This window comes from Lichenostomus cassidix, chromosome 2 (genome assembly GCF_008360975.1).
Source record: "Lichenostomus cassidix isolate B80296 chromosome 2, HeHo_3.0, whole genome shotgun sequence".
NCBI lineage: Eukaryota > Metazoa > Chordata > Aves > Passeriformes > Meliphagidae > Lichenostomus > Lichenostomus cassidix.
Genome location: NC_139482.1, coordinates 11,259,643 through 11,287,423, shown reverse-complemented (window position 1 = coordinate 11,287,423; position 27,781 = coordinate 11,259,643). Strand labels below are relative to the sequence as shown.

General features: G+C 40.7%; 1 protein-coding gene across 1 annotated transcript; it reads left to right on the top strand.

The window, feature by feature from the left end:
- Window positions 1-260: 260 nt before the first annotated feature.
- On the top strand, window positions 261-27,781 carry PITRM1 (pitrilysin metallopeptidase 1). The gene is made up of 27 exons (XM_085050332.1): window positions 261-384; window positions 626-728; window positions 1,541-1,647; window positions 2,184-2,335; window positions 2,768-2,882; window positions 2,993-3,089; window positions 3,491-3,651; window positions 4,909-5,035; window positions 5,723-5,811; window positions 6,357-6,485; window positions 8,241-8,354; window positions 8,758-8,854; window positions 12,753-12,887; window positions 14,836-14,974; window positions 16,382-16,498; window positions 17,579-17,711; window positions 18,415-18,535; window positions 19,309-19,385; window positions 19,686-19,851; window positions 19,974-20,074; window positions 21,015-21,135; window positions 21,918-21,989; window positions 23,092-23,204; window positions 23,698-23,823; window positions 25,036-25,181; window positions 26,719-26,821; window positions 27,308-27,781. The coding sequence occupies exons 1-27, from the start codon at window positions 347-349 to the stop codon at window positions 27,399-27,401; spliced, it is 3,093 nt and encodes a 1,030-aa protein (XP_084906458.1). The 5' UTR covers window positions 261-346; the 3' UTR covers window positions 27,402-27,781.

Genomic DNA, 27,781 nt, shown 5'->3' with positions numbered 1-27,781 from the left:
ATTTTCCTGAGAACTTCCTGAACACCGCACAGACATTTCCAAGCGATTCCCCTGCCGCCCAAGGCTAGCGCTCCCCGAAATGGCCAAGCCACCCCTCACAAACACGGCCTAAAGCGAGCCGACCAGGTCCCGCAGCTGCCGCGCTGCCCCACAGCCCTGCCGAGCTCGGCGCGTCTCCGCCCGGCCGGAGCGGCTCAGGCCGGTTCAGGGCGGCTCAGGGCGGCTCGGGGCGGGGCGGGCGGAGCTGCGGAGCTGCCGCCAATGAGGGCGGGGCGGCGCCTGCGCTGGTCCCGCTGAGCTCCGCTGAGCGGCCCGGCCCGCCTGGCCCCGCCGCCGAGCCGCAGCCATGTGGGGCCGCTACCGGCGGCTGCTGGGCCAAGGCCGGTGAGCGAGCGGGGAGCGGGCGGGGAGCCCGGCGGTGCCGCCCCGCCGTGCCGCCCCGCCGTGCCCGGCCCCGGCCTCTGGCGCTCGGCCGAGGACGCGGAGCTCCGAGCCCTGCGCGGGGCACAGGGCCTGCTCCCCGGGCAGCCGTGGCTGGAGCTGCCGGCCGTGCGGGCCGGTGTCGGTCGCGGCTGTGGCAGCGCCGGCGGGAGCGCGTTTGTTTAGGGGAATCGTGTCGTTTCAGGTCCTTGAGTCGGAGGTCGTGGAGGTGGAAGAGCGTCGCCGCGAACGAGCGAGCGCTGCAGTACCGGGTGGGCGAGCAGATCCACGGCTTCACCGTGAAGCAGGTGAGCGCAGCCCGCCGCTTTCCTTCCTCTGTGTGTACATAAACTTTCCGTGCTTGGAAGGCTCCTGGGTGAGGCCAGGGGTCTGCACATTGCTCTGGGTGCCCAGTCATAACAATGGCACGGGACTTCCTTGTAGCTACTTCTGTGCAAACAAATACTTCAGGTGCTGTTAATATATATTATTATTGGGAGCTAATTGTAGAGTAAGTAATGCACCGCAGGAGCTTGTGTGTCTGCAGATGTGACTGCTCGGTGTGGCATTCTGAAAGTCCTGACATAACTGAGCTTCACTGGGTGAATGTGTGTTATTAAACACATTCAAGTAATATTTTATCTCCTAAGCTGCTTTTAATACCTTTGTTGGAAACCTGACATGGAAATATGTTGAATTTTTTTTATTTTTTAAAAGAGAAAAGCAGGAGCAGAGAGTAAAGGTTTTTTATAAGAAGTGATTGCTAGTGACAGCGCTAGAGGTGGAACAGGGTCCTTGCTTTTTCTTTTGCTACCCTAGCCTCTGGCATTGAGATATATGCCTGGTTTTTTTGTTTGTATTTCTGATTGAATTTTTTTCTGTACCATAAGAATATATTTCTTTGGTTGTAGTACACTTTCACTGGGTTATAAATTTCATTTAAATTTTATTTTCTATTTGTGTAATTCTTTTTTCCACTCAAACCACAGGAGCAAAAGTTTATTTAATACTGTAGAAGCTGGTATTACACACAGGATCAACAAACTGAACATTCCTATATCATGCATGATTTGACCTAGTTGAAGTCACACTACAATACGGATGTTTTCTTCCAATGCAGGTGACAGCTGTTCCTGAGCTGTTCCTGACTGCAGTGAAGCTTAGTCATGATGGTACAGGAGCCAGGTATTTACATGTGGCTCGGGAGGACTCCAATAATCTATTCAGGTAAAACATTAATATAGGTATTACACATTCAGTCTTAACATCACCTTGTGTTTTTGTGATCTAGCATCATGGCTGGATTTTTCTGTAATACAGGGGAGGACAGGACTTCTTTTTGGGGATTCTTTGTATTTTTCGGGTTGGAACAGATGTCGTGAAGTCTGTTGTTCAGTCTGCTGCTCAAAATGGGGTCAGTATTTAATTCAGGTGCAGTTCCTGCCTCGAAAGCTTTAAAGACAGAGATTATGTAACCATAACCTTCCATGAAGTTTTTAATTTGAGCCTTTTGGGTAAAAATAAATGTGTTTACTCATGTACTGAAAACTTCCGGACTAATTCCAGAAATAGAAGTGCAGAGGCTGTACACCCTCTGAAAAAGCTGGCTGAGCACTCAGGAGTCTGCAGAACTCAAACTCTGCATCCTGGTGTGTGCCATGTTTACTGTTAGCCAGTGATGATGCTCCCATAAATCACAGGTGCAGGTAGGAGTGGAAGGGCTTCTCACAAATGACTGCATTCCTCTCCATTCTCTCTTGCAGTATCCAATTCAGAACCACTCCCATGGACAACACTGGGGTCCCACATATTCTGGAGCACACAGTGTTATGTGGCTCCCAAAAGTATCCCTGCAGAGATCCCTTCTTTAAAATGTTAAACAGGTCACTGTCCACTTTCATGAATGCATTCACAGGTAAGCCCAAAGGAAATGATACCAGTTAAAATGCATGAGGTCTTATTGCGGTAGAGCTATCTGATGGCTTCCCTAAATTTGGCTTTGGGGAGCCATTATTATTAGGTGTGAATGTTGTGAGTGAGATATTAAAAAGCTAACAAGGCAAAACAACAAAATAAATCTTGTTCATTTGTCAGTTACAAAGTCCTGTTAGAGCTAGAGCTTTATAGTATACAACAATACATTTCATTATTTGTATGGACATATGGCTAAAGCAACATTTTTGTGGTAAAATAGCTGCTGTGTATTCCTCAGCAAAAAAACCATTTGATTTAGTAAGTTTGTTCTTTTCCAGTTATTTATATGGATGAGAAATTAAAAATCAGTGAGGGCAAAATGCATCATTGACTTTCTAAAATTCTGATTGTTTTTATGTTTGTTTGTATGCAGCTAGTGATTACACACTCTATCCGTTTTCAACACAAAATCCCAAGGACTTTCAGAACCTCCTGTCGGTGTACTTGGATGCAGCTTTCTTTCCATGTTTACGTCAACTAGATTTCTGGTAAGACTGCTTGAGATGTGTGCAAACCTTAAATAAAAAAAACAAAAAAAGGCTTGCAAAAATCAACAAAACATTCAAACTCTCAGCACTTCCTGTTATTAATTTTTCAGGCAAGAAGGTTGGAGGTTAGAACATGAGAACCCAGCTGATCCTCAGACACCTCTAGTCTTCAAAGGAGTTGTTTTTAATGAAATGAAAGGGGCATTTGTAAGTTTTGTGAATGTTTGCTTTAACATCTTACAATCTTAAGCTCTTACAATTAGGTGAAGTAGCTTCAGCTGTAGGTTATCAATGGCATTATTGCACCAGATTCCCCTTCCTCCTTTTGAAAGTTTAGGTCCTCAGTAAACTTAACAGTGTTGCATAGACTTTTTTTAAGTTAACCTGTCAAAATTTTATGCATAAAAAAAGCATCTTGTTAATGGATTTTATTGTAAGATATTCTCTTATTTGCATGGAAACATAGCTTATTTTGTTAAAGTAAGTGGGACTGCAGAACTTGCTTATGTGAGGTTGTGTAATTTAGAGCTCTGAGGTCTTATTATTGTGCACCCTGTTTCTTTGAAAAGTGTTTTGATTTCACTGAAATGTGGTGTTTTGCTCTTAAGACAGATAATGAGAGGATATTTGCACAGCACCTCCAAAATAAGATCCTTCCTGATCACACTTACGGTGTAATATCTGGTGGAGATCCATTATGTATTCCTGACCTTACGTGGGAGCAGCTTAAGCAGTTCCATGCCACACATTACCATCCAAGCAATTCCAGGTATCTGAAATGGTTGACTGACTTCTTAGGTTATTGAGTTAGTGCTTTGTTTGTATTTTTGTGAGGGGGAAGCCAGCAGCACAGTGTTTCCATTCACATGGCCTGCAACAAAGATAACCTGTGCCCTACAGCAGCTGGAACAGCATTGAAGCAAGGAATTTATTCTAGGAAGAGCAGTGAAGGGTGACTTGATCAGGGAAGAAAGGTGTAATTTTCTCAGGTGTATCTGTTTGCTTGATTATGAAGATGTGTTTTGGGAATTTTTAATTGATCTGAACTCATATGAGCTGGTGGGAAAGGGAGCATACTAAGTATTTAGCAATAAATTAGGAGTTAAGATAGTAAGTTAGGGAGTTAAGATACAGGTAGCATAGATGAATGTAAGGGTTCCTGTCCTCTTTGAAGTCAACACAGGTTAAGTTAGAAGTTACAAATGAATGATTTCATTTGCTCCTGGATCACACATTACTGTAGTGGATTCTAAATAATGGATATTCAGTTGATCCAGGTACTGATTTGGTTGGTATAAATAAGGTATTAAGGCTGAAAGTCAATTTGAAAGTTATATGGAGGGAAATAATTGTTTCTCCTGTACTAATTTTGTGGCAAATCTGTTATTTCATTAATTCACTTGTGGAACATCAGGTTGTGTCATGACTGACTTTACCATCTGTTGTTTTCCTCATCATCCCAAGTATTCTACTGTACCTGGGTTGAGATTTAAATCAGGGGATGAGATTTACCTGAGGCATACCTTGTGCCCATATTTGGTCCAGTGGGAGCCTTGTAGGTATGGGAATGTGTTTGGTGGAGTGACCCATGGAACCTAGACATGTTTTATAGGCATGCAAAACATATGACATGGATCATTGTATTTCACACTTAATGTGTGAGGACTAAGATTTTTTTCTTTGAAACTTCAGAACAATGCCATTCTGGCTTCAACTACTAGTATTTTTTCATGGAGCATTGTATATTCCTGCAACTGAACAAATGTGAACATAATAAAATTGGACATAAAGAAAATAGTAAGATGTTTTGTGGTCCAAAAATATGAATTTTTACTAGGAGATCTGTGAGTTTTATATATGTTGCAGATTGTAAGACCCCTAGGTTGAAGGCCCACCAAACTATGTTCCTTTCCAGATGGGACTGAACTACTGGAAAGTGCATGAAATTCAGAGTATAATATAGATTGCTACTGTAAATTTCATATTTAATCAGATGCTTAATCCAAATATTTTATTTGAAATGCAGATTTTTCACTTATGGTAATTTTCCACTGGAGCAACATCTGAAGCAAATACATGAGGAAGCGTTGGTGAAATTTGAAAGAATTGAATCAAATACTGACATCCCAAAACAGAAACTCTGGGAGAAGCCTGTAAGTAAAAAAAAATCCACCAAAAAAACCCGACCCAAAAAACAAACAAACAAAAAACCCAAGAAACAAATAAACAGAAAAACCCATAGGTGAATACTTTAACTGAACCTGCTGGAATTACTCTTTTGTTTAGAATTGTGTAAATGAGCTGAAGCATTTTCATTTTTGGTTACAGTGGAGACAAACTGCAGTCATGTAGTGATTGCATGCAGTAGTTTGTTTTTATTTCCAGTTTAAGTCCCTTGTAATTTGAAGCATTGAATCACCTATCAATGGAAAACATTTATGGCTAATGATGGAAAAACTGATACTTAGTGTCAGGAAATATGCTTTCTAATGGTATCTAATCTTCCAAACATTGGTGTCAAAAATAATTTTCATGTTCTTTTCCTCCCTGGCTTGTCCAGAAGTGTAAAGATTTATTTGAAAAACATCTCAGAATGTTATTTATGGCCAGACTTGCTTCAACCTCTCCTATATTGTCTTCTTTTAAAAATTGAGATACCACTCGGGTTTTTCAGGATTTCCTGTATTTGTGTATTTGCTTATGGGTCTTGAAATTACTCACAAGTATCTGTAAATTATTTCAAATCATTGTAAAGATGATGCAATGAAGATGCAAGCAGTCATTTTTTGTTTGTAACTTCTGCTCTGAATTGAGTGTGTATCATTTCTTACACTTCATAGAGAGAACACAGGGTAGCATGTGGTTTGGACTCCTTTGCTGCTGATCCTTCCAAGCAGACCACTGTCAGTGTCAGCTACTTGTTGACAGAGTAAGTATATCGAAATGAAATTCTGAACCAAAGACTTATTTAGATCTTTAAGCAAGGGGCAGGCATGTTTGTTGTCTCCAATCCCTCTTCATAAATGTCATCTTTAAGGGAATTAATGCCATAAGAAAACAGTCAAATCCTGCTTTAGGAAATAAAAGTTTAATTTCTAAACAAAATTTGCTTTAGCAGATAGACACAATGAAATCAGATGTTATTTTACAGAACTGCTCAGGCGGTGAGACATTTGAGAACATTGTCTTCCTTTCAATTCCCTGCCATGTGCAAGCTTTTCTGTATGACCCTACTACTAACTTACCTCTCCTTGCAGCCCAATTTAACTTGCTTTATTGGTAGTTATAACAGATGAAAAATACAGAGCCCTCCTAGTTCCCTAACATCTGATGCAGGGTTCATAGCTGACAGTTATTTCTCCCTTGCTCCCTCTGCATTGTTTTCTAGAAGTAGTTTTTCTGAAATGGACTCAGTGATGCTGGATGTCACATACATAGCTTGATGGCTTTTAAGAACTAATAATTTTTCTTCAGTATTACAGACACTTTTGAAACCTTCACCCTAAGCCTGTTGTCTTCACTGTTGGTTGATGGGCCGAATTCTCCTTTTTACAAAGCCTTAATTGAGTCTGGTGTTGGTACGGATTTTTCTCCTGATGTTGGGTAAGTGTTACATTTCACATTTCATCACTATAAGCAATATTAGAAAAGCTAAAGAGCACTGTTAAGTTTAAAGAACTCATCTCTCATACAGGCAATTTACACCAGAATAATCTTACTTGAAAATTAAAAAATCTTAACGGTTTCTCCAAGTGAACTGTAATGCATTCTCAAATTGTAACTTTTGGCTTGTCAGAGTGCATGGATAGAAGCTAAGTTAGTTTAATCAAAGTTAATTTGTGTACAGTTTATGAACCATAAAAATGGATAAATGGAAATAAAACATGGAACACCTTCAGTGCCTTAATTTACTTGGGTTTTTCATTCTGGACATTTAAGTACTACTCAGAAGAGTTTGCGAGCTCTTCTCTGTGTTGTGTTTTTTGCTTTAAATCTATGGTTTAGTATTAGGCAGGTTTCTCACTGAGCTTTTGTGCAATTAGGTGCTGCTAACTTGCCATCACCTCATTCCAAAGGGTGTTTCAGCTGACACCTGCTCACACTGCAGCTCTCAGCCCGTGTTCTGAGTGCACTTTGCACTGCAGGGTGGATGCTTTATCTGCACCAAACTCAGGTTCAGCTGCTCATCGTGTTTTTCCTTTTTTTCTCAGCACAAAGAAAGAAGTGCTTTCCAGGCATGATTCATCTGACTGATTTTTAGACTTGAGAATGACAAAAATCATGCCTTTTTCTCCAGTGAATCTCTCAAGTGTTTGAGAGGGAAACCTTATTATGCTCACCTGTGCTTTTAGTGTCTTGCTCTGCCTGGCTTGACCTGTCTTTATGTGAAGTAATTGGCTTCCTGCAAGTCCTGTGTCATGCATGCCAGTGCCCTGTAGACATCTTAATATTCCAGGGTATGGCAGTAGAAATCCATCTTCAGACACTGAAGTAGTGGTTGTGCTGTATTTTTTGTCAGTTGGGCCTTTTCGAGGTTGGTTGGATTTATATGGGGTTGAACTGTACAGTGAGCTGACTTTAATTTGCCTTAGTGACTGTTCTGATGAATCAATTTACAAGAATAAGTTTGAGTCCAGAGATGAGTATTGTGGAATTCAATGTCTGAGCCTGCCATTGAATTCCTTCTGTGGTTTTTAGAAGTGAAATAGGGGTTGTTTACGAGCATGTAAACTATGGCTTTTTTGTTGGCTTTGGTTTGAACTGCTAGGTGTTCTCTGTATTTCTGCAAGTGCCAAATCATCTCTGTAGAGATGAGCTCTATGGTTGATCCTGCCTGACAGCTTGGACAAAATTATCCTTGCTGTTGTAATTTTTTTTTAATACAGTTGGTAATAATTGCAGCAAACGTGGAAAACTTCACTTTAACCATTTACTTTACAAATACTGCTTTAGAAGTACCATTCCACTCACCTTAAGTAGAATGGATGTGTTTGGTGTTACATGCAGCTGAAATTTTCACCTTTAAACAGGAGACTTTACCTGAAAGAAATTATCAGTGAATGGGAAGATGAACAGAAAATACCAGCTTTTCTTCTGTAGCTGTTTTTCTTTTTCTAATACCATGCACTGTATGGTTCCTTAACAGTGGCTACTACTACTGAAATTGAAAAAAAAAATGCTTTTAAGTTCTGTTTCTTGCCTCTTTGGTAATTATTTTGCTTTCTATCTAGCTTTTAAAATCTTGTGTGTGTATGTGGAAATCTTGTGTGTATGTTTTTCCCTTTCTCCTGCCTTTGTTGGCAGCTTTAATGCTTACAATCTAGTACTTGTCACTGAGATGGTTATGCTTTATTCTAGGTTTAATGGCTCAACTAGAGAAGCTTATTTCAGTGTGGGTCTGCAGGGTATTGCTGAAAGAGACATTGATACTGTGAAACAGATAATTGATAAAACAGTTGATGAAGTTATTGCGTAAGTAATGCTGAATTTTTAAGAATACTCTTGGTTAAATGATATATAGGCATGTAATAATACAGACTTGTGTAAAATAACATGCATTAAAAATTTAGTTAAATTACAATAAAGGCACCAAAGCAGAAGTAATATTGTTCCGTATTCTTAAAACTTACATCTCCTACTTCCTTTATTGTAGCTTATTCTCATCAGCATAACCTTCAGGAGTTTAATGATATTAGTTCAGTTTCTCTAAATGACACAATGTGATAACATTATTTCATATCAATTGTAATTCAGTGTGGAAGACATTATGTTGTAATACTTCCTTTATTGATACAATAATTCATTCTCATAACTTCACTTAAAGTGATCAATGTTAATGGATATTATTTCCTTCTCTCATCACCCCTTCCCAAAGGAAAGGATTTGAGGAAGACAGGATTGAAGCTCTACTTCACAAAATTGAAATCCAGTTGAAGCATCAGTCTACGAGTTTTGGACTTGCCCTGACATCTGTAAGTCTGTGTGTTTTTTTTTAAAAATGGATAAAAAAATCTGCTACCTATGTCTTTATAAAATCTGGGGTCATTTTGTAGGCTCTTGATATGTAAAACTTTTCACTTAGGGGCTCTTCCTTTGTCATATTGTGTATGACATCTTTGTTTTCAGTAGTGGTCAGACTGTCTGGACTTCTCCCTGTATGAGTTAATCAGGCAGTGAGCCTGTTGTCTTTGCCTGAATAGTAGCTTTGATTACTGTAGCACTGGTTACTTTTGTGAGGGGCATATCATACTGGCTCTGGGAACTGTATGTTTTGGCTAGATGCCTGTGTGTTTTCTAAAAGCCACATAGAAGGACTGAATTTTCTATGGAGTTTAGTATTGTACTACTGTGACTTAATTTCTAGATTCAGAAGGGAAAATGTACACCAATGCAACTCTTGCCCTTAAATTTTGGTACCAAACTGTTATGGAAAACACATTACAGCACAATATTGTGTCTTGAAGTCTTGCAGGTCATATTTGGAATGAGTGAGGTGCAGTATTTGCAGTTGCTGTGGAAATCAGGGTCTCCTGCAGCCACTCATTCTCTAATCTCCTCTGTTCCTTTCTGCTCTGCAGAAGCTTCAGTTCCTTAGTGGCTCTTTTGCTTTCTGTCTCTCAGGTGATGTATATTTTTTGCATGAGTGGGATTACATTCCTAGATATATACAGTTAGGAAAAGAAGCAGAGCCCTGAATTAACAGATTTGTAAATGGGAGAGCACAAACAAAAACTTTCAAGTCAGATTGTCATGCAGCCAAATAGGCAAATGGTGGGTATTTAAATGCCTGTCATGTTTCATGGTAAATCTGGCAAAATATGCCTGACTTTGGTAGCCAGTACTTTCTGGCCTGTCTTTAGATGTTGTGAGTAATTCTGTCTGATGAAATATTTATGCATATGACTTTATTTTTAAGTCTTGAAGTTGATTCAACTGCTGTGCCTTCATTCTAAAGCAGAAAGCTCTTAAATATTTATTGATTTAAAGACCAGTCTTGCAGCATTTAGTGTTAATACTCCCATAGTGGAGGGTTATGTTTCAGGTTTTTTCCCTGAAGTAATTTTAGAAGTTGACTTTGAAGACTGCCTGAAAGGGACCTCATTATAGCTAAAGTGATCATGGAATCATAGAATGGTTAGGGTTGGAAAGGTCTTTTGAAGGTCATCCAGTTCCAACCTCCCTGCCATAAGCAGGGCCATCATTCATTCGATCCAGTTACTCAAAGCACTTTTGACAAGTCATCAAACTCTTCCAGGGATGGGGCACCCACAGCTTCTGTCAGCAAACTGTTCCACTGTCTCACCACCATGATAGAAAAGAATTTCTTTATGACCAACCTAAATCTACCCTCTTTCAGTTTAAAACCATTGCTGCTTGTCCTGTCTGTACAGGATGTGGTAAAAAGTCTCTCTTTATATAAGCCCTCTTCATGTATTGAAAGGCCACAATAAGGTCTCTTCAAAGACACCTCCTTCTCCAAGGCTGAACAACCCCAAATCTCTCAGCCTTTGTAGGAGAGTAGTTCCAGCCCTTTGATAATTTTTGTAGTCCTCCTCTGGATCTACTCCTACAGGTCAATGTCTGTCCTACACTGCAGGCCCCAGAGCTGGATGTAATACCTCAGGTGGGATCTAATGGGAGTGCAGCAGAGGGGCAGAATCACCTCCCTCACCCTGCTGGCCCTGATTCTTTTGGTACATCCTGGGATACAACTGGCTCTCTGGGCTGGGAGCACACACTGTGGTCTCATTTCCAGTTTCTCGTCTACCAATGTCCCCAAGCCCTTCTCTGCAGGTCTGCTTTCAAACTGTAAATCACTAAGCTTTTACTGATTATTGGTCATTTCCCCAGCCCTGGTGCAGGACCTTGTTGAACTTCATGAGGTTCACATGGGTGCACTCCTCAAGCCTGCCCAGGTCCCTCTGGATGGCATCCCTTCCCTCCAGGGTGTGGAGCACACCTCTCAGCTTGATGTCATGTGCAAACCTGCTGAGAGTGCCCTCAGTGCCACTGGCTGTGTAATAAATAAAGGTGTTGAATAGTATTGGACCCAGTACAGACCCCTGAGGGACAGACAGGACCTGTTAACTGATCTCCCTTTGGCTGCTGGCCATTGGAATGCAACTGCTTGCATGTCACCATCCAGCCAATCCCTTATCCATCCAATAGTCCATCCATCAAACCTGTATCTCACCAGTCTAGTGGTGAAGGATGTGTGGGACTGTGAAAGGTCCTGTGAAAGTCAAGATAGGTGACATCAGTTCTGATACTAGGAAAAAGCTCTCCATGAGAGGGTAGTCAAACATTGGAACAAGCTCTCCTGAGTGTCTGGGATAGAGTTAAATCTCTTCCCAGTGGCTGGAAGGGGTCTGTGTTCTGGGTCTGTGCTGATGACACAGAGGTGTTTTCATTACTGCTCAGTGTTGAGGCTGCCTCTGCTTCTCACCCCACCCCACCAGCAAGGAGGCTGTGATGGGCAAGGAGATGGGAGAGGACACCAGGAGACAACTGACCCCAAATGACCCAGGGGATGTCCCACACCATGCTCAGCAGTAAAGAGCTGAGGGAAGAAGAAAGGAGGGGTCATTTGGAGTGATAGTGTTTGCCTTTCCAAGTCACCATTAAATGTGATGGAGCCCTGCTGTCCTGGGGATGGCTGAACATCTGCATGCCTGTGAGAAGCACTGAATGAATTCCTTGGTTTGCTCTCCTTGCACACAGCTTTTGCTCTGCCTGTTAAACAGCATTTATTTCAACACATGAGTTCCTTTACTTTCTCCCGTCTGATCCCCTGCATCCTGCTGTGAGGACAGGGAGAGAGTGGCTGTGTGGAACTGAGCTGCCAGTCAGTTGTGACACCAAGGAAATGGTCGTGGCCCCAAACCTGTCAGTGTTCAAAAACTGCTTGGACAGTGCTCTTAGATACATGGTTAAACTTCTAGGTTGCCTACCAAGAACCAGCACTGAATTGTTGTCATGACCCCACAGGAGCCTCAAATATGGAGTGACTACTTTTATTTCAAGAGAATTAACTCAAGCGTGTTCTAAAAGAATACTATGCTTTATATCATATCCGGGAATTTCCACAGAATAGATAAAAATAGTTATTGCTGAAATATGCTGAAGGCTTATGATACGTGCTTGTAATTAAAGAGGTAAAAAAGGAGAAGGTGGATTTGACAGTTATGATGCATTTGGTGTCTTTATAAAGCGTTTTAAAGGCTTTTTTTGGTATGTCTTGGGATTTTTATACTTTGCTTTGGTTTTGTTTTTTCCCCATTCACACAGAGTAGAAACGGAGAAGCTTTTGGTATCTTGCACTTGTGTTTTTGGAAAACTTTCAACAGCAACTTGAGCAAACTTGATAGTCTCAAATTAGAGAATAAAATAAATATTCTGGGGATATTTCTGGTTATTTAGTGTTTTCTTTCTCCAAAGTCCCAACTGTTTTACATACTTAACACGTTTGAGTCATCTTCCTATAAATCATTTCATCTGGCTGATAAAAGACTGTAGGATATATGTACTGCTTTGTTTCTACCACCTGTTTCTGTTTTCCTTTTTTCTTGAGCTGAAAAATTAATTTTAAATGTGAGGGAGTAAAGAATATTACAGTATATTTCCAGATACACACACCTATGCAAAACAAAGAGTAATAATAAGAAAAATGGTGGTTTGGTATGTTGAAACTAGAGTGGAGAGAACAGGGGACAGGTGATGGTGGAATAGAACCTTAATCAGAGCAATATTTTCACCCTACAACTACATTAGGACTTCTAATTCTGTGTCTGCTGTTCAAGTATAAGTGATAAGCTGGTTTTGGAGCACAAATGGATTGTCCTGCTTACCTAATAATTCTTTCCCATTCAGTACATAGCCTCGTGCTGGAATCAAGATGGGGATCCAGTGGAGCTTCTGAAGATTGCAGATAAAGTCTCTTGGTTCAGGCAGTGTCTTAAAGAAAATCCCAGATTTCTTCAGGAAAAAGTTAAAACATACTTCAAGGTAGGCAGACTTATGGAAAGTTATCTTGTATTAACTCTTAAATCACAATTTTGTATTTGAGGTTAAACTGAAGACTTATTTTTTGTCACCATATTGCCTATTTCTAGATATAGATTGAACAGTGGCACATTCTAATGAAACATGGTAATTTTAGATGGTTTAAGTGAAAACCTTTCAAAATGGAAAAAAATAATGTGGTTGGTGGTCTTTTGGAACCACACTAAATAGAACACTGATAAAATACTAATGTTTTACCAAACTGTGATTTGTGATGCTCTAGAAGGGCACACAGGTGTTTCCTGATGAGAAGTTCAGATGTGAACAGGGAATTATGGACCTAGCTATGTGTTCCTTAATATTGACACCGTGAGGTGTATCTCCTTTTCCTTGAAAAGGGTTTGGTTATAAGTAAGATTGTCTTGGTGTTCCTCATGTTCATTAAATTTTGCTATCAGTGCCAGTTACTTTTTGCTCTTTCTGTTCTTTTCCTCTCCATATGTTCTGGAGTTTTTGCAGAAATAAAAAATAACCAGTAAAAGAATTAAAACACTGAATAGTTCTGAAGCCCTGAATTAGTTAATACCAGGAAAAAAAAAATCTGGTGATAGCAATGCAAAAGTGGTTTGGTTTTTTGTGGGTTTTCTTTGTTGGCTTTGTTTTGTTTGTTTGCTTTTTCTGGTGGGTGGTTTGTTTTTTTTTTTTTCCCCTGGTCAACTTGTTTAAGTTGTTTTGAAAGGCAGATGAATTATAAGGAACTATATCCCTAATTGGAGTAAATGTTGGTTCTAATATACCCAAAGGCAACCAGAGACAGTGGCATCAACTGAAATCAGTTTTCCTAAAGGCATTGCTAGTGTCTGGAGGTGGTAGGGAGCTGTCAAAGTTTTGGCTTCAGCGTGGAAGAAATACAGGAGCAGTGTTTTTGTGAATGTCCTTTACTGTACAGTTCTGTTGAGGGGGCTGAGGCAAAGGCATGACTCAGTAGGAAATTTTGAGAGCAGTTGCATATTCTTATATCATAAGATTGTGCACTGCTGGGAAATTATTAAAGCAGGCAAGCAGGGAGCAAGGGAGAGAATGCCATTCATCCTGTCCATTTTACTGTGGCTGGTTAATTTTGCATTTCCCTCTTTAACTCTGTAGTCCGGTTTCTGTAGTCTTTCCACACAGGCACGGGGGAGATAAACTCATAAAACAGAATCTGATTACGTAGTCCCAAATTATTGGCAGTGTCTGTCAGTGACAGATGTTGCTGTTTGACTCCCACGTTGAAATTGGCAGGTTTTGGGGTCACTGTCTTTTGACTGGCCTCCCTATCCTGTTATGGAAAATAGTGGCAGCTGCTTGAATAATTTTGATATCAGAATTCCACAGTCTGGTATAAACAAGGAAGAATTCAACAGCAGTTGTGACACTTGCATAATGCTTGGAGTTCTGTGGCAGCAAGGCTGATGTGTAAATCATTTCTGAGCAGGATAAGGCATGCACATTTTACATCATATGGTATCTCTGTGCACTCAAGCTTGGACAGGTTGAAAGAGGTGTTTAATCAAATCCTCCTGCATTTAACAAAATTGCCCATCTTAGAACACTCTCCAGATAAAACCTAGGGCATGTTGCTCTGTAGTGCTAGGTGCAGTTGTTTAACCTTGATTTAATTAAACTAATGAGTACTGTGTGCTGCTGAGGGATTCTGATGCTAGACTGAAAGCTCTCACAGAAGGCTGTTGGTGCTTGTTCTTGTGGTGAGCTGCCTCTTCCCCACCCTTGCATCAGCTTGTTCTGTATGAAACTGAGAGTTCAGCCTGTGTGGTTGTGATACTTTTGATAAACTGCAAGCCAGTTGATGCACAGGCTGTTTATGTCTGCTGCTCATGAAGCAATAATCTGAGGCAAGGAAGTTGCCCTCTGAATAAATCTTGCTTTGCTTTGGGATATATTTCTGCAGAATAATCCGCACAAATTGACTCTGTCAATGAGTCCAGAGGAAGACTACCACGATAAACAAGCAAAAATGGAAGCAGAAAAGCTGGAAAAAAAGGTCAATGCACTTTCTGAAGAAGAAAAAACACAAATCTTTGAAAAAGGTTAACTTTCTTTCTCACATTTTTATTTGTGTAACAGTTTCTTAGCTGGTGTTCTGTAGAATATCTTCAATTCTTAGGCATTCTCCAGCATTTGCTCTGAAAGGGGTGGGGTTCTTTTGTTGAAAATCTGTGTACATGTGTTACAGGGCTATACACTGCAGTGTATGGTTGGTATATTCCATTAGCTTTAACACTCAAAAATAGAATGACCAATATCTTTATTAAGGCCGAAGAAAGGAAGTTGTTTTAAAACACCAATCTGCTTATTCTTTGCCGTGTTAACTTGCACTGAGTGGAAGGTGAATTCACAGAATCCCAGAATGGGTCAGGTTGGAAGGGACTGCAGGAGGTCATTTGGTCCAACCTCCCTGCTCAGGCAGGGATGTCCTAGAGCACATGGCACAGGATTGTGTCCAGATAGTTTTTGAATATCTCCAGTGAGGAAGATTCCACACCCTCTCTGGGCAGCCTGTCCAGTGCTTGTCACCACACAGTAATGAAATTCCTTCTCATGTTCACTTTGAACCTTCAGTGCATCAGTTTTTACCCATTGCTTCCTGTCCTGTTGCTCAGCACCACCAAGCAGAACCTGGTCAATCTCCTTAGCACCCTCCCTTCACATACTTGCATATCATGAAGTACCTTGGAGCTGTTTATTTGTGAGCATGAGGTCTGCTCTATGCTCCTGTAAAACTTACGGTTTTTAATTATATTTCTTATATTTTCTGGTTAAAAAGCCAACTATAAAAGTAATGCTGTGTTTAACTCATTCTGGAGAATAACTTACAGTTGGAAACCGTGGGTAGTCATCTAATTTTGTTAAAGCAGTGTCTAGTCACAGAAATCCTCAAAAAATGTGGTGTTAATCTTCTGAAGCTTTGGTGTGTGACAGGAGATAGGGGAATATGAAATCAGAGGAGGCTTTCTGCCTACAAAGATAAATTGGAGAGTATTCAGAGGTGACCAGCTAGTATCTGAAAGGCTGAAGTGTGAAAATAATCACAATTTAGCTGCATCAGTGTTCTGACAGAGCACTTGAGTAAGAACTGGAGGGGATTGGGTTAGAAAGAAGCTTCTTATCTTCCAGGTCTGGGTCCATGCTTGCAGAACTGAGTGACAGGACAGATTGACAGGTGTCACTTCTCCAAAGATTCAATTATATGTTACTGTAAACAGATAGCAAAGAGGGGATTGGAAAGAAAATCTTACAAGAGTATTCTGTTTTGCTGCTGTTACATGATAATCTGCAGAATTTGCTTTGGTAAAATATCTGCAAAATTGCATATAGAAGTTTCCAAACTGGTCTCTTGTGTTTTTCTGGTCTACATCATGTCAGTAGGTTTTGGATTTTTGACAGCACTTTCACGACATACTGAAAATGACAAACTGGTATTGTCTCCTTAATAGGTTTGGAATTAATTGCTCTTCAAAGCAAACCTCAGGATACCTCTTGTCTCCCAGCTTTAAAAGTGTCTGACATTGAGCCCAAAATCCCCTTCACCGTGCTGGAGACAGCTCTCACAGGTTGGTGTCACTGCTGTCTCACGTTCCAAAGAGCAGCACTGTTGGGTTGTTCCCTGGCTGCTGGCCCAGCTGTGGCCCCTTGCCCAGCTCATGGACTGGCTTTGTGTCCATGGTTCTGCTCCTTTTGCTCCAGCCCTGCACCTCTGGGCAGACAGGGCAGTGGATCTGCAGAGCTGTCACCTCTGAGGGACAACATGGAACAGCTTCCCGGGACTGGCAGGAGCTCCTGGTGCCAACTCCCTGCTGCAGGCATATTCCCACCTCGCCCTGCAGTCAGAGCAGTCTCTGGGTTCAGTGCTCTTGAGCAATCTTCCCACTTTCCAAAGGCTTACCCAGGTTGCAGAGCTCTTGGCAGCTGGTGCAGCAAGCCTTCCTTACTGCAGGCCCTCCCTACCCATTTTTTAAGGAATATGACATAGAGGAGCCATGGGAAAAAAAATAATTACTGTGATTCCTCATAATTTCAGTGCAAGTTTTTCCCTGCTTTGCTAGTGGCTTCCCCACGGATTGATAGAGGGTAGATCTGAATTTGTTACAGTTCTGTCAAAATTTTGCAGATAAATGCTGTTCTGTTGTATATTTTTAACGGGCATTTTTCTTCACAAATAACCAGCAGGTGTCAAGACTATATAATTTTGATGCAAAAAGTGACCTGTGAATTTGTGAAGATTCTAGTGTGTATATTCTAATGGCCTAGCTTAGGAAAAGTGTATGGTGCAAGAAGCTGCTTTCCTCTGCTTTTGAAGTGATGAAAGCAAAAATGAGAGAGAAAAACTTCTTGACTTGTTCAGAAAAAAATGACTACTTTTATTTGAATGCTTTCTCTAAAATATGACCTCTGTTAGAAGAATTCTCTTTTTAAATCATCCAGGTGGCCATTACCTTACCATGGACAGAAACAATAAAACCCCTTTTCCCCAGTGTTCAGTATAATGTGCAAAATTTAAGCAACGAGTGGCTCTGAAACACCAACAGAAAATTATTCTTAATGGGAAGGTCTTGTAAGAAATTGTTTTGCTTTTATGTGTTTATAGTAGGAAGCTGCTGGTTATTCTTTGCTTTTGTTTTTTTTATCCCTAGCTGATGAAATTCCTGTGCAGTACTGTGCTCAGCCAACCAATGGGGTGGTTTATTTCCGAGCAGTTTCCAGCTTGAACACTCTTCCTGAGGAGCTCAAACCATATGTGCCACTCTTCTGCAACGTCATTACCAAGTGAGAGGTTTACTTTCTAGAAGCTGAAGCAACAGACTGTAATGCAGCTTGCCAAAATATTAATATTACCTTTAATAATTCCAGCATCTGTTCTTACTGTGAAAAGGAAATGCTGATAAGTTACTTTCCTGCAGAAAGTTGTCTTCTTTATTCCCCAGAATTGCCATTTTTTCCCCTTCTCCATCACTCTCTGCATTGTCTTTTTGCCCAGTGTCAACACAGACATTCCCTCAACAGATTGGAAAATTTCTATAAATGAAAAATAGCTTAGCAGGAATTAAGGTTTTCACTTGAATAGGCTTCTGGTCCAGTTTTGCCATGTGGTCACAGAAACAGTGATCCCATCACAGGGGAAAGAGGAGCACAGAGCAGAATAAGTGACCTGGGCTGGAAGGAACATGTTCTTTTTATGGATGAGGACAGCTCATGTGATGTTGTTAATGTCGTTCATATGGCTGTTGGTAGCAAGCTTGCATGTAAAACATGCTTTGTAATACAGCATTTTAAATTAACAGGATGCTTTAATTGAAAAGCTTGGTGGGAAGCTTGTATAAGGCATGAAATATTATGTTTGCTTGATACTGCTCCAGGTTGTTTAGTTGCTAAATTAGTGTTGTCCTAAACAGACTACTTTACAAATGCTACATGGATTTTGGTTTTGGGATACACTGAAAAGGGAAATAAATCTCTCTTGTTTTTACAGGATGGGATGTGGAGCCCTTGATTACAGGGAACAAGCCCAGAAAATAGAGCTAAAAACAGGTGGTATGTCTGTCAGCCCACATATCATTCCAGATGATTCACACCTGGATGTGTATGAACAGGTAAATTAATCATAACCTTGCAGATGTTACAGTTGCAGAAACAGTTAAAGGTCAGTCAGGGCTTCCAGGGAGAGGGTCAGCTAATGTGCACTGAAAACTTGGTGTATGAAAGAACTCCTGCCTGTTTTGTAAGACATTTACATCAGATAATTACAGTAACTTAGTGCTTTGTGTTAAGGGGAGTGCTTGATGTGGGTGTTGTCTAAGGCAGTGCTTCACTAGCATCTGTCACCATATTTTGAGTGCTCCAAAATACGTTGGAAGCAGAAGGTAGAGGACAGAATGGTGTAGTGTTACACATAGAGCTTGCTGTTAACGTGTTACGTCACTGTTTGCAGCATCATTAGATCTAAGTGTTGGGCATAACAGTTCTGGAATATTCCTTGAGATTTTGTCAGACTTGCTGTGGGGGGTATTTTCCCTATGGATCCTGGAGTTAAGTTAGGGGGTTCCCTTGGAGAAAGGTGCACCCCAGAACAGAATTTGTACTTTATGGGAAAAAATACAATTTTTTTTTTTTTCTGAGCTCCTGCTTGCTGTTGAGAAGGAGGAGCTGAAGCAAGCCAGGCTTGCTTTGTGAGAAGAGCAGTCACATTTCATGTCTGCTCTGACTTCAGTAGCACAGCCTGCATCAGAGTGATTTTGTGAGGTGTAGCATTATGTTGGCATCATTGCATCACTTCCAGGAAAAGTTACTGTGCATTTCTTGGGCCTTTGCTTTGGTTGTCTTGTGTGAAGGGTTTTTTTGTTTTGTTTTTTATTTTTTTCTTCAGGGTGTGCTCTTTTCATCTCTGTGCTTGGATAGAAATCTGCCAGACATGATGCATTTATGGAGTGAAATATTTAACAAGTACAGTACATTGGGTTTTGTTTGTTTGTGGGTTTGCATGTGTTCTGGGGTTCTCTTTTTCACTCTTCCCCTAACCATTCTCCTCTCCTTAGAGATAATACTTTGGGATTTATTTTCATAATTCTATCACTAATGTCTTCCTGAACTTACATACTGCATCAAGAGCATGACTGTATAGTGGATTAAATGGACAACCAACAGTTTAAAAGCACTTTGTTGAACTTGGGATGATGAATGATTCAGTATAATAAATTTCAGTGGTGTCCTTTTGCATGAGACCTGCTTCTATTTTTTTTTCAGCCCAAGATTCGAGGAGGAAGAACATTTCAGAGTGCTGGTTAAGAAGACTGCCCAGGAGCTGTCAAATGGCATTCCAGATTGTGGGCATTTATATGCCTCTATTAGAGCCAGCAAAAACCTTACACCTTCTGGAGAGCTGCAGGAAATGTTCAGTGGGATGGATCAGGTGAGAAGTTAATAATGCCCTTCAGCAAAGCCCAAATCCTTGGCTGTGGTTTACATGCTGGTTTTTGCTAATTCTTTCCATTGATTTGTTCTGTGGTCTTTCTGCCCCCCCTTTCTGCACAGGTGAAGTTGATGAAGAGAATAGCAGAAATGTCTGATATTAAACCAGTACTACGCAAACTACCACGCATTAAGAAGTGTTTATTAAATAGTGACAACATCAGGTGAGTTCCAGCTACAAAGAAAAGAGGCATTTTGGTTAAAGAGAGGCCATGGCCTGTGAGTGTGCTTTTCTCAGTGCATCTCAAGGTATACTGGGGTTTTGTGAAATGGGATGTCTGTGGAAAATCTACAGAAACATTAATTTAAATTCCCCTTGCTTACAGGGTGCTAGCTATGGTAGCTCACTCTGTTCAGTTTTCAATTAGTGTGAGAAACTTACAGCAAATTTCATAGATAAATGTACCCAAAGTTTGTAAGTGACCTGTGTGATTTTACAGAGACAGTTAAAATTCTGCCTTTTTTTTCCCTTCAATGTGCCCATTTGACCAATACTGTTATTGTGTTGTAACAGTTGAATACAGTTTGGTTTGGATTTTTGTTTTGTTCCTAAAAGGAAAGTAGTGACATTCTGAAACCTGCTTTATGCATATATTGGAAAAAGTAAAGAGAGCACATTAATGCCAGATGCATTAGTTCCATAAATGGGTCTGTTTGAAGTGACAGACATTGCAAAGGTTTGGTTTTTTTGAAGCATGAAATGATAAATGAAATTATGTAAATATTTGTGCTGTTCAAAACCATGGTAGGGCTGCCTTTAAAGAGAGGATACAGAGGGCATTATTTTCCATCAGAGACATTTTTATTTGCAAAACTGAGCTAGTCCTATCTTGTGCACAGAAGTGGTTTGACAGCTACTGCTCAACTTTTGGTCTGAAAGTGTTCTAGGTCAAGCAAAGGAGGTGCAATTGGACTGTAATTGTTTTTTTCACATCAGATGCTAAATTGAGTATTTTGCCTTTCTCTCTCAATGATTACCAGAGATCGGTGACCTAACATTCTGATGATTAATAGAAAATGTTTAGAAAGACAGAGTGGTACAAATTACAAAAGTCTCTGAAAACACAAAACCATATTTAAAAACTTGATATGTACTTTTGACAGATGTTCAGTGAATGCAGCACCTCAGCAGATAACAGAAGCATCTAAAGAAGTAGAGAAATTTCTAAAGGGCATAGCTAGAAGTAAAAAAGAGAGAAAACCTGTTCGTCCCCATGTGATTGAGGTAAGAAATTATCATTTGTGATTAGGACATCAAATACAGTTGACTTGGTCATGTCAGTACCATGACACAAACTGTGCAATCAGGAGAAGTGTGAACTCAGATAGTGTGTCCTTACAAAGATGTCTGAAGAAATCTGCCAGTCACCTCTGTGATCAGCTGCTCTGTGCTTTGCCACAGTGTCTTCACTGCAATACAGTGGACAATAGAAATGCTGTTAAGCCTTTTTCTGGGGTTACTGCTTTGCCGTGGGATATGGAAAAAGAATTTCTTCCTTTCCCTGTTGCATGAAACTGTAACGTCTTCTTTAGTTGAGCTTTACTTGAAATGTTGGCCAAAAGCAAATAGGGCATGATGTGCAGTTCCTCAGTTGCATAGGAATTTGTTTTGTTATCAGGCTGTTCAGGACATTTGGCACAAAATATGCTTGATTCAGTGGAGTTGACAAAGGATCTGCTCTGTCACTATGCAGATCTGTCTTAATTTCTGATGAGACTGGAATAAGCTCCCAATTCCCTACCCATGAGTGAAATGATAGTTTGTAACTTTATGGGCCTCAGTTAATCTGGGTCTTGGTGTCTCTAGGTGCCAGATGACTCTTGGAAGGAAATTAATTTGGCATTTGTTTTGGAAATACGAAAAAGTAATCAAGTTCTTGCTTATGTTTGTGAAGGCATGCTTTGATGATTGCCTTAAACAGGTTTGAGTGGAAGGGGTTGCATTTGTAGTAGTCTTGGTCTAAATTGGTAAATCATCTTTTAATATGAGGACTGGCTTTGTTGTAGAAATCTTCAGAAGTGAGACCTGTGGGAAGTGAAATGGTTTCTGGATTGCAGATCACAAGGAAATTAGTTAATGTAAGTACATTATTGGTGGGGGATATTGGCATTACAGGGCTGTTACTGATGGTAATGGTGCATCTCAAGCTGTTACAGAAGCACAGCACTGAAACATAATTCATTCCCTTCAGTTCCACAACCAACCATCAGACTTAACCACTTCCAGTTAGTCCCTTCCTTTCCTTGGTCTCCTCCCTAAATGATTCTGAATGCGAATGACACCTGACAGAAGAGAATTAGTGAAAATTAGCTTAAAATGAAGATCTGTTTTTGGCTACAGGAGGTAAAAGGGTTCCCTGAGCACTCCTTTTAGAAGAGAGGGGCAGGGAGAGCTCAGCCCAAGTTTTACCTTCTGACCAGTGCTGTAAATACACTGCTCTGCTTGGCCCAACCATACCAGAGTTGTGTGAGGGACTGGGAATGGAGTTTCTGAATTTAAGAAAGGGTGAGGAGTTCTGAAATGGTAACACGGAAGTTACTGGAGGTGTGTAAGGGTCTCTTTGTGCTTAAGTGAGCACCCAAGCAGATGTATGTGTGAAAGAGGCAAGGGAGTGAGCTCTTCAGAGGCCCAGAGACATGAAGAGGACTGGAGGTTTTGAAATGGGGTTGTAACGTAGAACTGAGTTTATTGAGGGAATGTTTGAGCAGAACTTCATACTACAGCTGCTGTCATAAATAGTTTACTTTTTTGTGGGCTACAGTTTCTGAGTCTGTTTTCAATGTCTAAAATTTAGTGGATGGACTGGGATACGATGTGGTGATGTCCACATGTGTGACACAGAAGTGGAGAATTACCAACACGTTTCAATCAGTGTAAATCCATGGCCAAATCCGAACTCCTTGGAAGTGATTCAAAGTCTGCAGAACTGAGAAGCAGGGGTGCAAGGATGGGTAGCTGATGTAGGGTGTCCCTCTAGTTTTCCAGGGCAATTCTTTGTACTGGATTGCTGATGGAGGCACAAGGAAAATGTCACTGGTTGCTGGGTGGGATAAGTGGCACCTTAAGCATTTGTGTGTCTGTATGTGTGGCAGAATTTCCTAGTTCTCAAAAATGTGAGAGTTCTCAGATAGATAAATTGTCTCCTCTGCTAATTTTGACAATAATGTGTTCTTCTCTTAGGATCCTACTTTCAAGCCATGCCAGATGAAGACCCATTTTGTACTTCCCTTCCCAGTGAACTATATTGGGGAATGCATTCGAACAGTTCCCTACACAGCTGCAGACTATGCCAGGTGGGAAGCAGAACATCAGGGAGCTTCTCCGTGCCCTGCACAGCACCCAAAAAAAAAAAAAAATATTGAAAGGGTTGGGCTTACTGCAGAAAATTGAGTGTTGGTAGTAAATGATTTGCAGTGCACTTTTCACAGAATCTTTACGAAGCAACTGTTGCATGGCTGGGCCCAGAGAAGGTCTGTAAATGCTGCAATTCAGTAATGGGAGGCTGCTATCCCCTCCCCTGGCATAAACAGCCCTGCCCACTTGGGTGTCTCCTGAGTTGACAGTCCTGTTGCGGGTAACCAAGCTTAGTGCCACTCTTACAGTGATGTGACATTATTCAGCTTTTATTAAATACTGAGTATTGCTGTCATAACTGTTGTAGATTACAAGAAGCAATGCAATTACATTTGCAATTGCAAATGGGGATCTGGGTGAGCTTTAGAGGCAGTTGAGACTATTACTGTTCTCCAGTTCACATCTTTGCTTCTTCTATTTTTCTCATTCCAGCCTTCGAATTCTTGCACGGCTGATGACAGCTAAATTCCTGCATACAGAGATCAGAGAGAAAGGAGGGGCTTATGGTGGAGGTGCTAAACTTAGTCACAATGGCATATTCACATTCTACTCCTACAGGTAACAGCGGGTTTGTTCTTTCCTCTTGATGGCTGAGAGGACCACTGACTGCATTTGGCTGTGTCTTATTTTTGACTTCATTGTAGCAGTCTTGCAAGAAGAAGTGAAATAGAAGGGATGACGTAAAGTGATTCAGTGGTGATGAAGTTAGATTGCATAATGAACCCACCCTTGCTTTTTTGTTTGTGTCCTTGGGAAAGCTTAATGAATCTCTGCTGATAGCAACCACTGGTGCATCTCTGTACTTTGGTGTTTACTGTCTCGGTATCAGATTTATGTAAAACTGGCTTTCACTTGTTTATTTCTGGGTTAAGGAGGCCCTAAAAAAGGAAATCTACTACTACTCTAAATTTGAGACCATGAAGTAGGATGGTGATTTTCCCTAAGGTCCTGAGGTTGAAAATATGCAGCTTCCTTTAGTGACTGGTTCAAATCATCAGAGATTCAGCAGAAAGCATTGCTGGTGATAAGCTAGAACTGCTTTCTCCTTCTTTTTCTCTTCTTTGCCAGTCCAGAACAGTTACCTTGTGTTTGGCTTACCAAGGCACTTTCACATGAAATTTGAAGTGGAGGTATTATAATTGTAATCCCCACTAGAAATGTCTTGTGGATGGAGTCCTGGCTTCCATCGTTTTCCTAGCCCAAAGGCAGCCTGGCACAGTGCTTGGTCAGGATTCCTAACTGAGGTTTGAGCAGCCTGGCCTTTCTGTGAAGCTTCAACATGGTAGGACTTGTCCTGGCAGTAGTCCTTAACTTGCCAGTAGTAGCTAACCTGTGGCACCTGTTTTACAGAGAGTAAAAACAGGTGTGGCAAGAACAGCAACTGAAAGAAGATAGGGCATATCATAAATATTCCTGGTGTGGGCAGTAATGGCAGTGGTGCTTCCTGAGCCCACTGTGAACTGTGCAGGCTTACCTGACCTGCTTTTATTACACCACTTCTCTGCACACTCTTGGAACTACTAGGCAGCTGAACTTCAATACCTGTGTATCTAGAATTCCAAATCTGCTTGGTTTGTCACACTCCTTCCTTTTGGAAAAGAAACTCAAAACCAAACCCCAGAACCTCTTTTTGTACAAAAAAGAAGTTTATCATTTGTTTTTTCCCATGTATGTTTGTGTGATACACAGTAAATTATGAATGAAGCAATCTCAGGTTTTCATTTTGTAAGACTGGAGTAATTAATTTTTACATTTTCTTTTTCTTCTAAGAGACCCAAATTCGTTAGCTACTTTGAAAACATTTGAAAAAGCAGTTGAATGGGCCAAATCTGGAGAATTCACACAACAAGATATTGATGAAGCTAAGCTAGCAGTGTTTGCTGCTGTGGATGCACCCATAGCTCCTTCGGATAAAGGTACCTTCTCATCATCCTCCCAGGGCTGTCAGTGTTTATTTACTTTTTAATTTAGGTTTAAAGGGAAGAAAATAGCTTGCTAAACTGTCAGATGATAAAACTTATATTTGGCAGATGAGAGATACTGGCAGTTTCAATGAATCAGTTGATTCCTGTTGCTCCCTTTCAGAAACACCTCATGCAGTGGAGGTAGATTGAGGAAATTACTTTAGGTTTGGAATGCCTTAAATGCAGACAAACAAAAAGAAATAGTGGTCCTCTGATTCAAAGAGCTGAGGGATTATTTTCCTGACTCAAGCAAGCATATTGACTGTGAATGTCACTAGCCTCTTGTGCATATGTTCTCTGAAGAAAAAGGACAGAAGTCTGTCTGCTGGGGTGGAGGGTGTTATCTTCTTTGCAGATCTGCACACTCATGATGCCTGGGTGGTATCTTCACATCTTTTCAGTTTACTGACATGCAGCTTTGCTTTCCTCACTTTCCCCTCCCTCCCTTGTTCTCATGCTGAATTCCAGTCCAAAACTTGCCAAGTTGGAATGTATTGCCTTCCAATACACAAATTACAAGGTTTCAGATTAGCATTATTTTAAAAATGTGCTTGTATTAACACTGACTTTTTAAACAAGAACACTTCAAATCAAGCTTTTACCTGACAGGATCTGGTTTTGGTCTGGGCAGTTAAAAAGCCATCAGTGTGAGGTGCACACGAGTGCAGTGCCTGCATGTTGGCTGTTTGTGTCAGTGAGGATGACGAACATTCTTTGGCATTTGAACACAGATCTTAACAGAGCACTGAACTGGAGAGCACTGCTCCAGAGGCCTGGGAACTGGTGCTAGGAATGCCTGTCCCTTCATGCTTTTGAGTCACTGGGCTCTGCATATGGATGTGAAAACCTTACCAGCCCTGCCTTGGGCAGGAGGTTGGACTAGTTGACCCAAGTTCCCCCAGCCACCTTCATTTCCCTATGGTTATTTGCCCATCAAAAAGCTTTTCTTTGCTTATTTTGAATTTCCCTGGTTGTTCAAGGAACCATAATACTTAGTATTAAAATGCTGTAGGCAATATTCCAATAAAAGCATTAAAGCATTTGTATTCAGATTTCTATGTGTAGTACAAAAAAGTGGTCAAACCTTCACATTGCAAGTATATCACAACTGATTAGAAATCAAAAAGACAATTCTAAAAATAGAAGCTTTGTCAAATGCAGTTTGTTTAAAAAGTGGTTAGGAAGTACTTGACACTCTTCAGAATGAATTATGTCTGCATTTCCTGGATCACCATTATGTTCAGATTTTTGACAAACTAAATCACTTGTCAAAATAGAATTTTTTCCTAAATAGGAAACTGTCACTACCTCACCCCAGTGTTAACTTATGTTTGATTCATTTAGATACACTCTCACAACAGTGGTTTGATGGTAGTCTCCATTCCTTTCCAGCACACATTCCTGTTGTAGCTTGCAGTCATTCCTGCACATGGCTCTGACAAACTGCAGTGCACCAGTGCAGTGTGTGGTTTTGTTTCCTTTTCCCTAGGCATGGATCATTTCTTATATGGGATTTCAGACAAAATGAAGCAATCGCACAGAGAACAACTTTTTGCTGTCAGCCATGATAACCTGGTTGATGTATCAAACAAGTAAGACTGTGCTCAGTTGTCGTATTTAAGTTACTGGATTTCTTCCCTTGGCCTTTCATATGACTTCCACTAGTTCCTTTTGTCACTTAGAAAAGGGTATGTTAACTATATCCTGCTTATTGCATGCTTAGCAGATATAACTCCCTCCTACATTGTGAATTTGTGGGAGATTGGGTTTGATTTACTTCTGAAAGGTCCTGAAACTAACTGGAGCCTGAGTACACTCACTGTACAAGCTGGTTCTACTCCACTTGTAGGATTTTGTCTGACTTCTGAATTCCATTGTAGATGTGAGAATTCCACTGGGCCAAGTACAGGGTTAAGGAGAGACTGTTGTGATGACTCGGGAAAAGCACCAGCTGTACATAGCAAAGGACGCTTCCTGAGATGGAAATACTTAACTTGTATAGCAGAGCTATGGATAAATGAATGTAGCAGCTTCTCACTTGTTTATGGGTTTTCTTCCTTTTTTTTTTTTTCCCCAAGGTACCTTGCAGTTGGGAAGAGCACTCGTGGTCAAGCTGTACTTGGCCCAGAAAATGCAGATATCACCAAAGATCCCTCATGGGTCAAACGATGACTTTGCTGCTGAACATCCACAAGCCAATCTGTGTGACTACAGCATTAGGGTTTTTTTTAGTAACTTTTAGCAGTGCTATGGTCCAACTGAAATATTCATTGCTGTTTAACAGTGTTCACCAAACCAGTTAGAAGCTCCCCTTCTCAAAATAACAATGTGAAAAGTTTTCCTAACTATACAGTATTTGAGAGCAAGAATTACATGCTCTGCCATGGCACAGACAGCCCTTAATCTTTTACTGAAGCCTCACACCTCCAATCACATATGAATACTATAAAAATGAAATATTTTTGTATATGTAAAACTCTAGTTTTAAATGGTGTTTTGTTTGAGATTATGTCTGCTGTTGGATATATAAAGAACTGTCTCTCATACTGACA

Bases quoted from the DNA above. Each gene is read 5' to 3' on its own strand.
- PITRM1 (XM_085050332.1), top strand. From the start codon at position 347: ATGTGGGGCCGCTACCGGCGGCTGCTGGGCCAAGGCCG. The intron at 8,855-12,752 runs GTAAGTCTGTGT...TTTCCCATTCAG, and splicing joins TTGGACTTGCCCTGACATCT to TACATAGCCTCGTGCTGGAA. The intron at 16,499-17,578 runs GTTGGTGTCACT...TTTTATCCCTAG, and splicing joins GCTGGAGACAGCTCTCACAG to CTGATGAAATTCCTGTGCAG.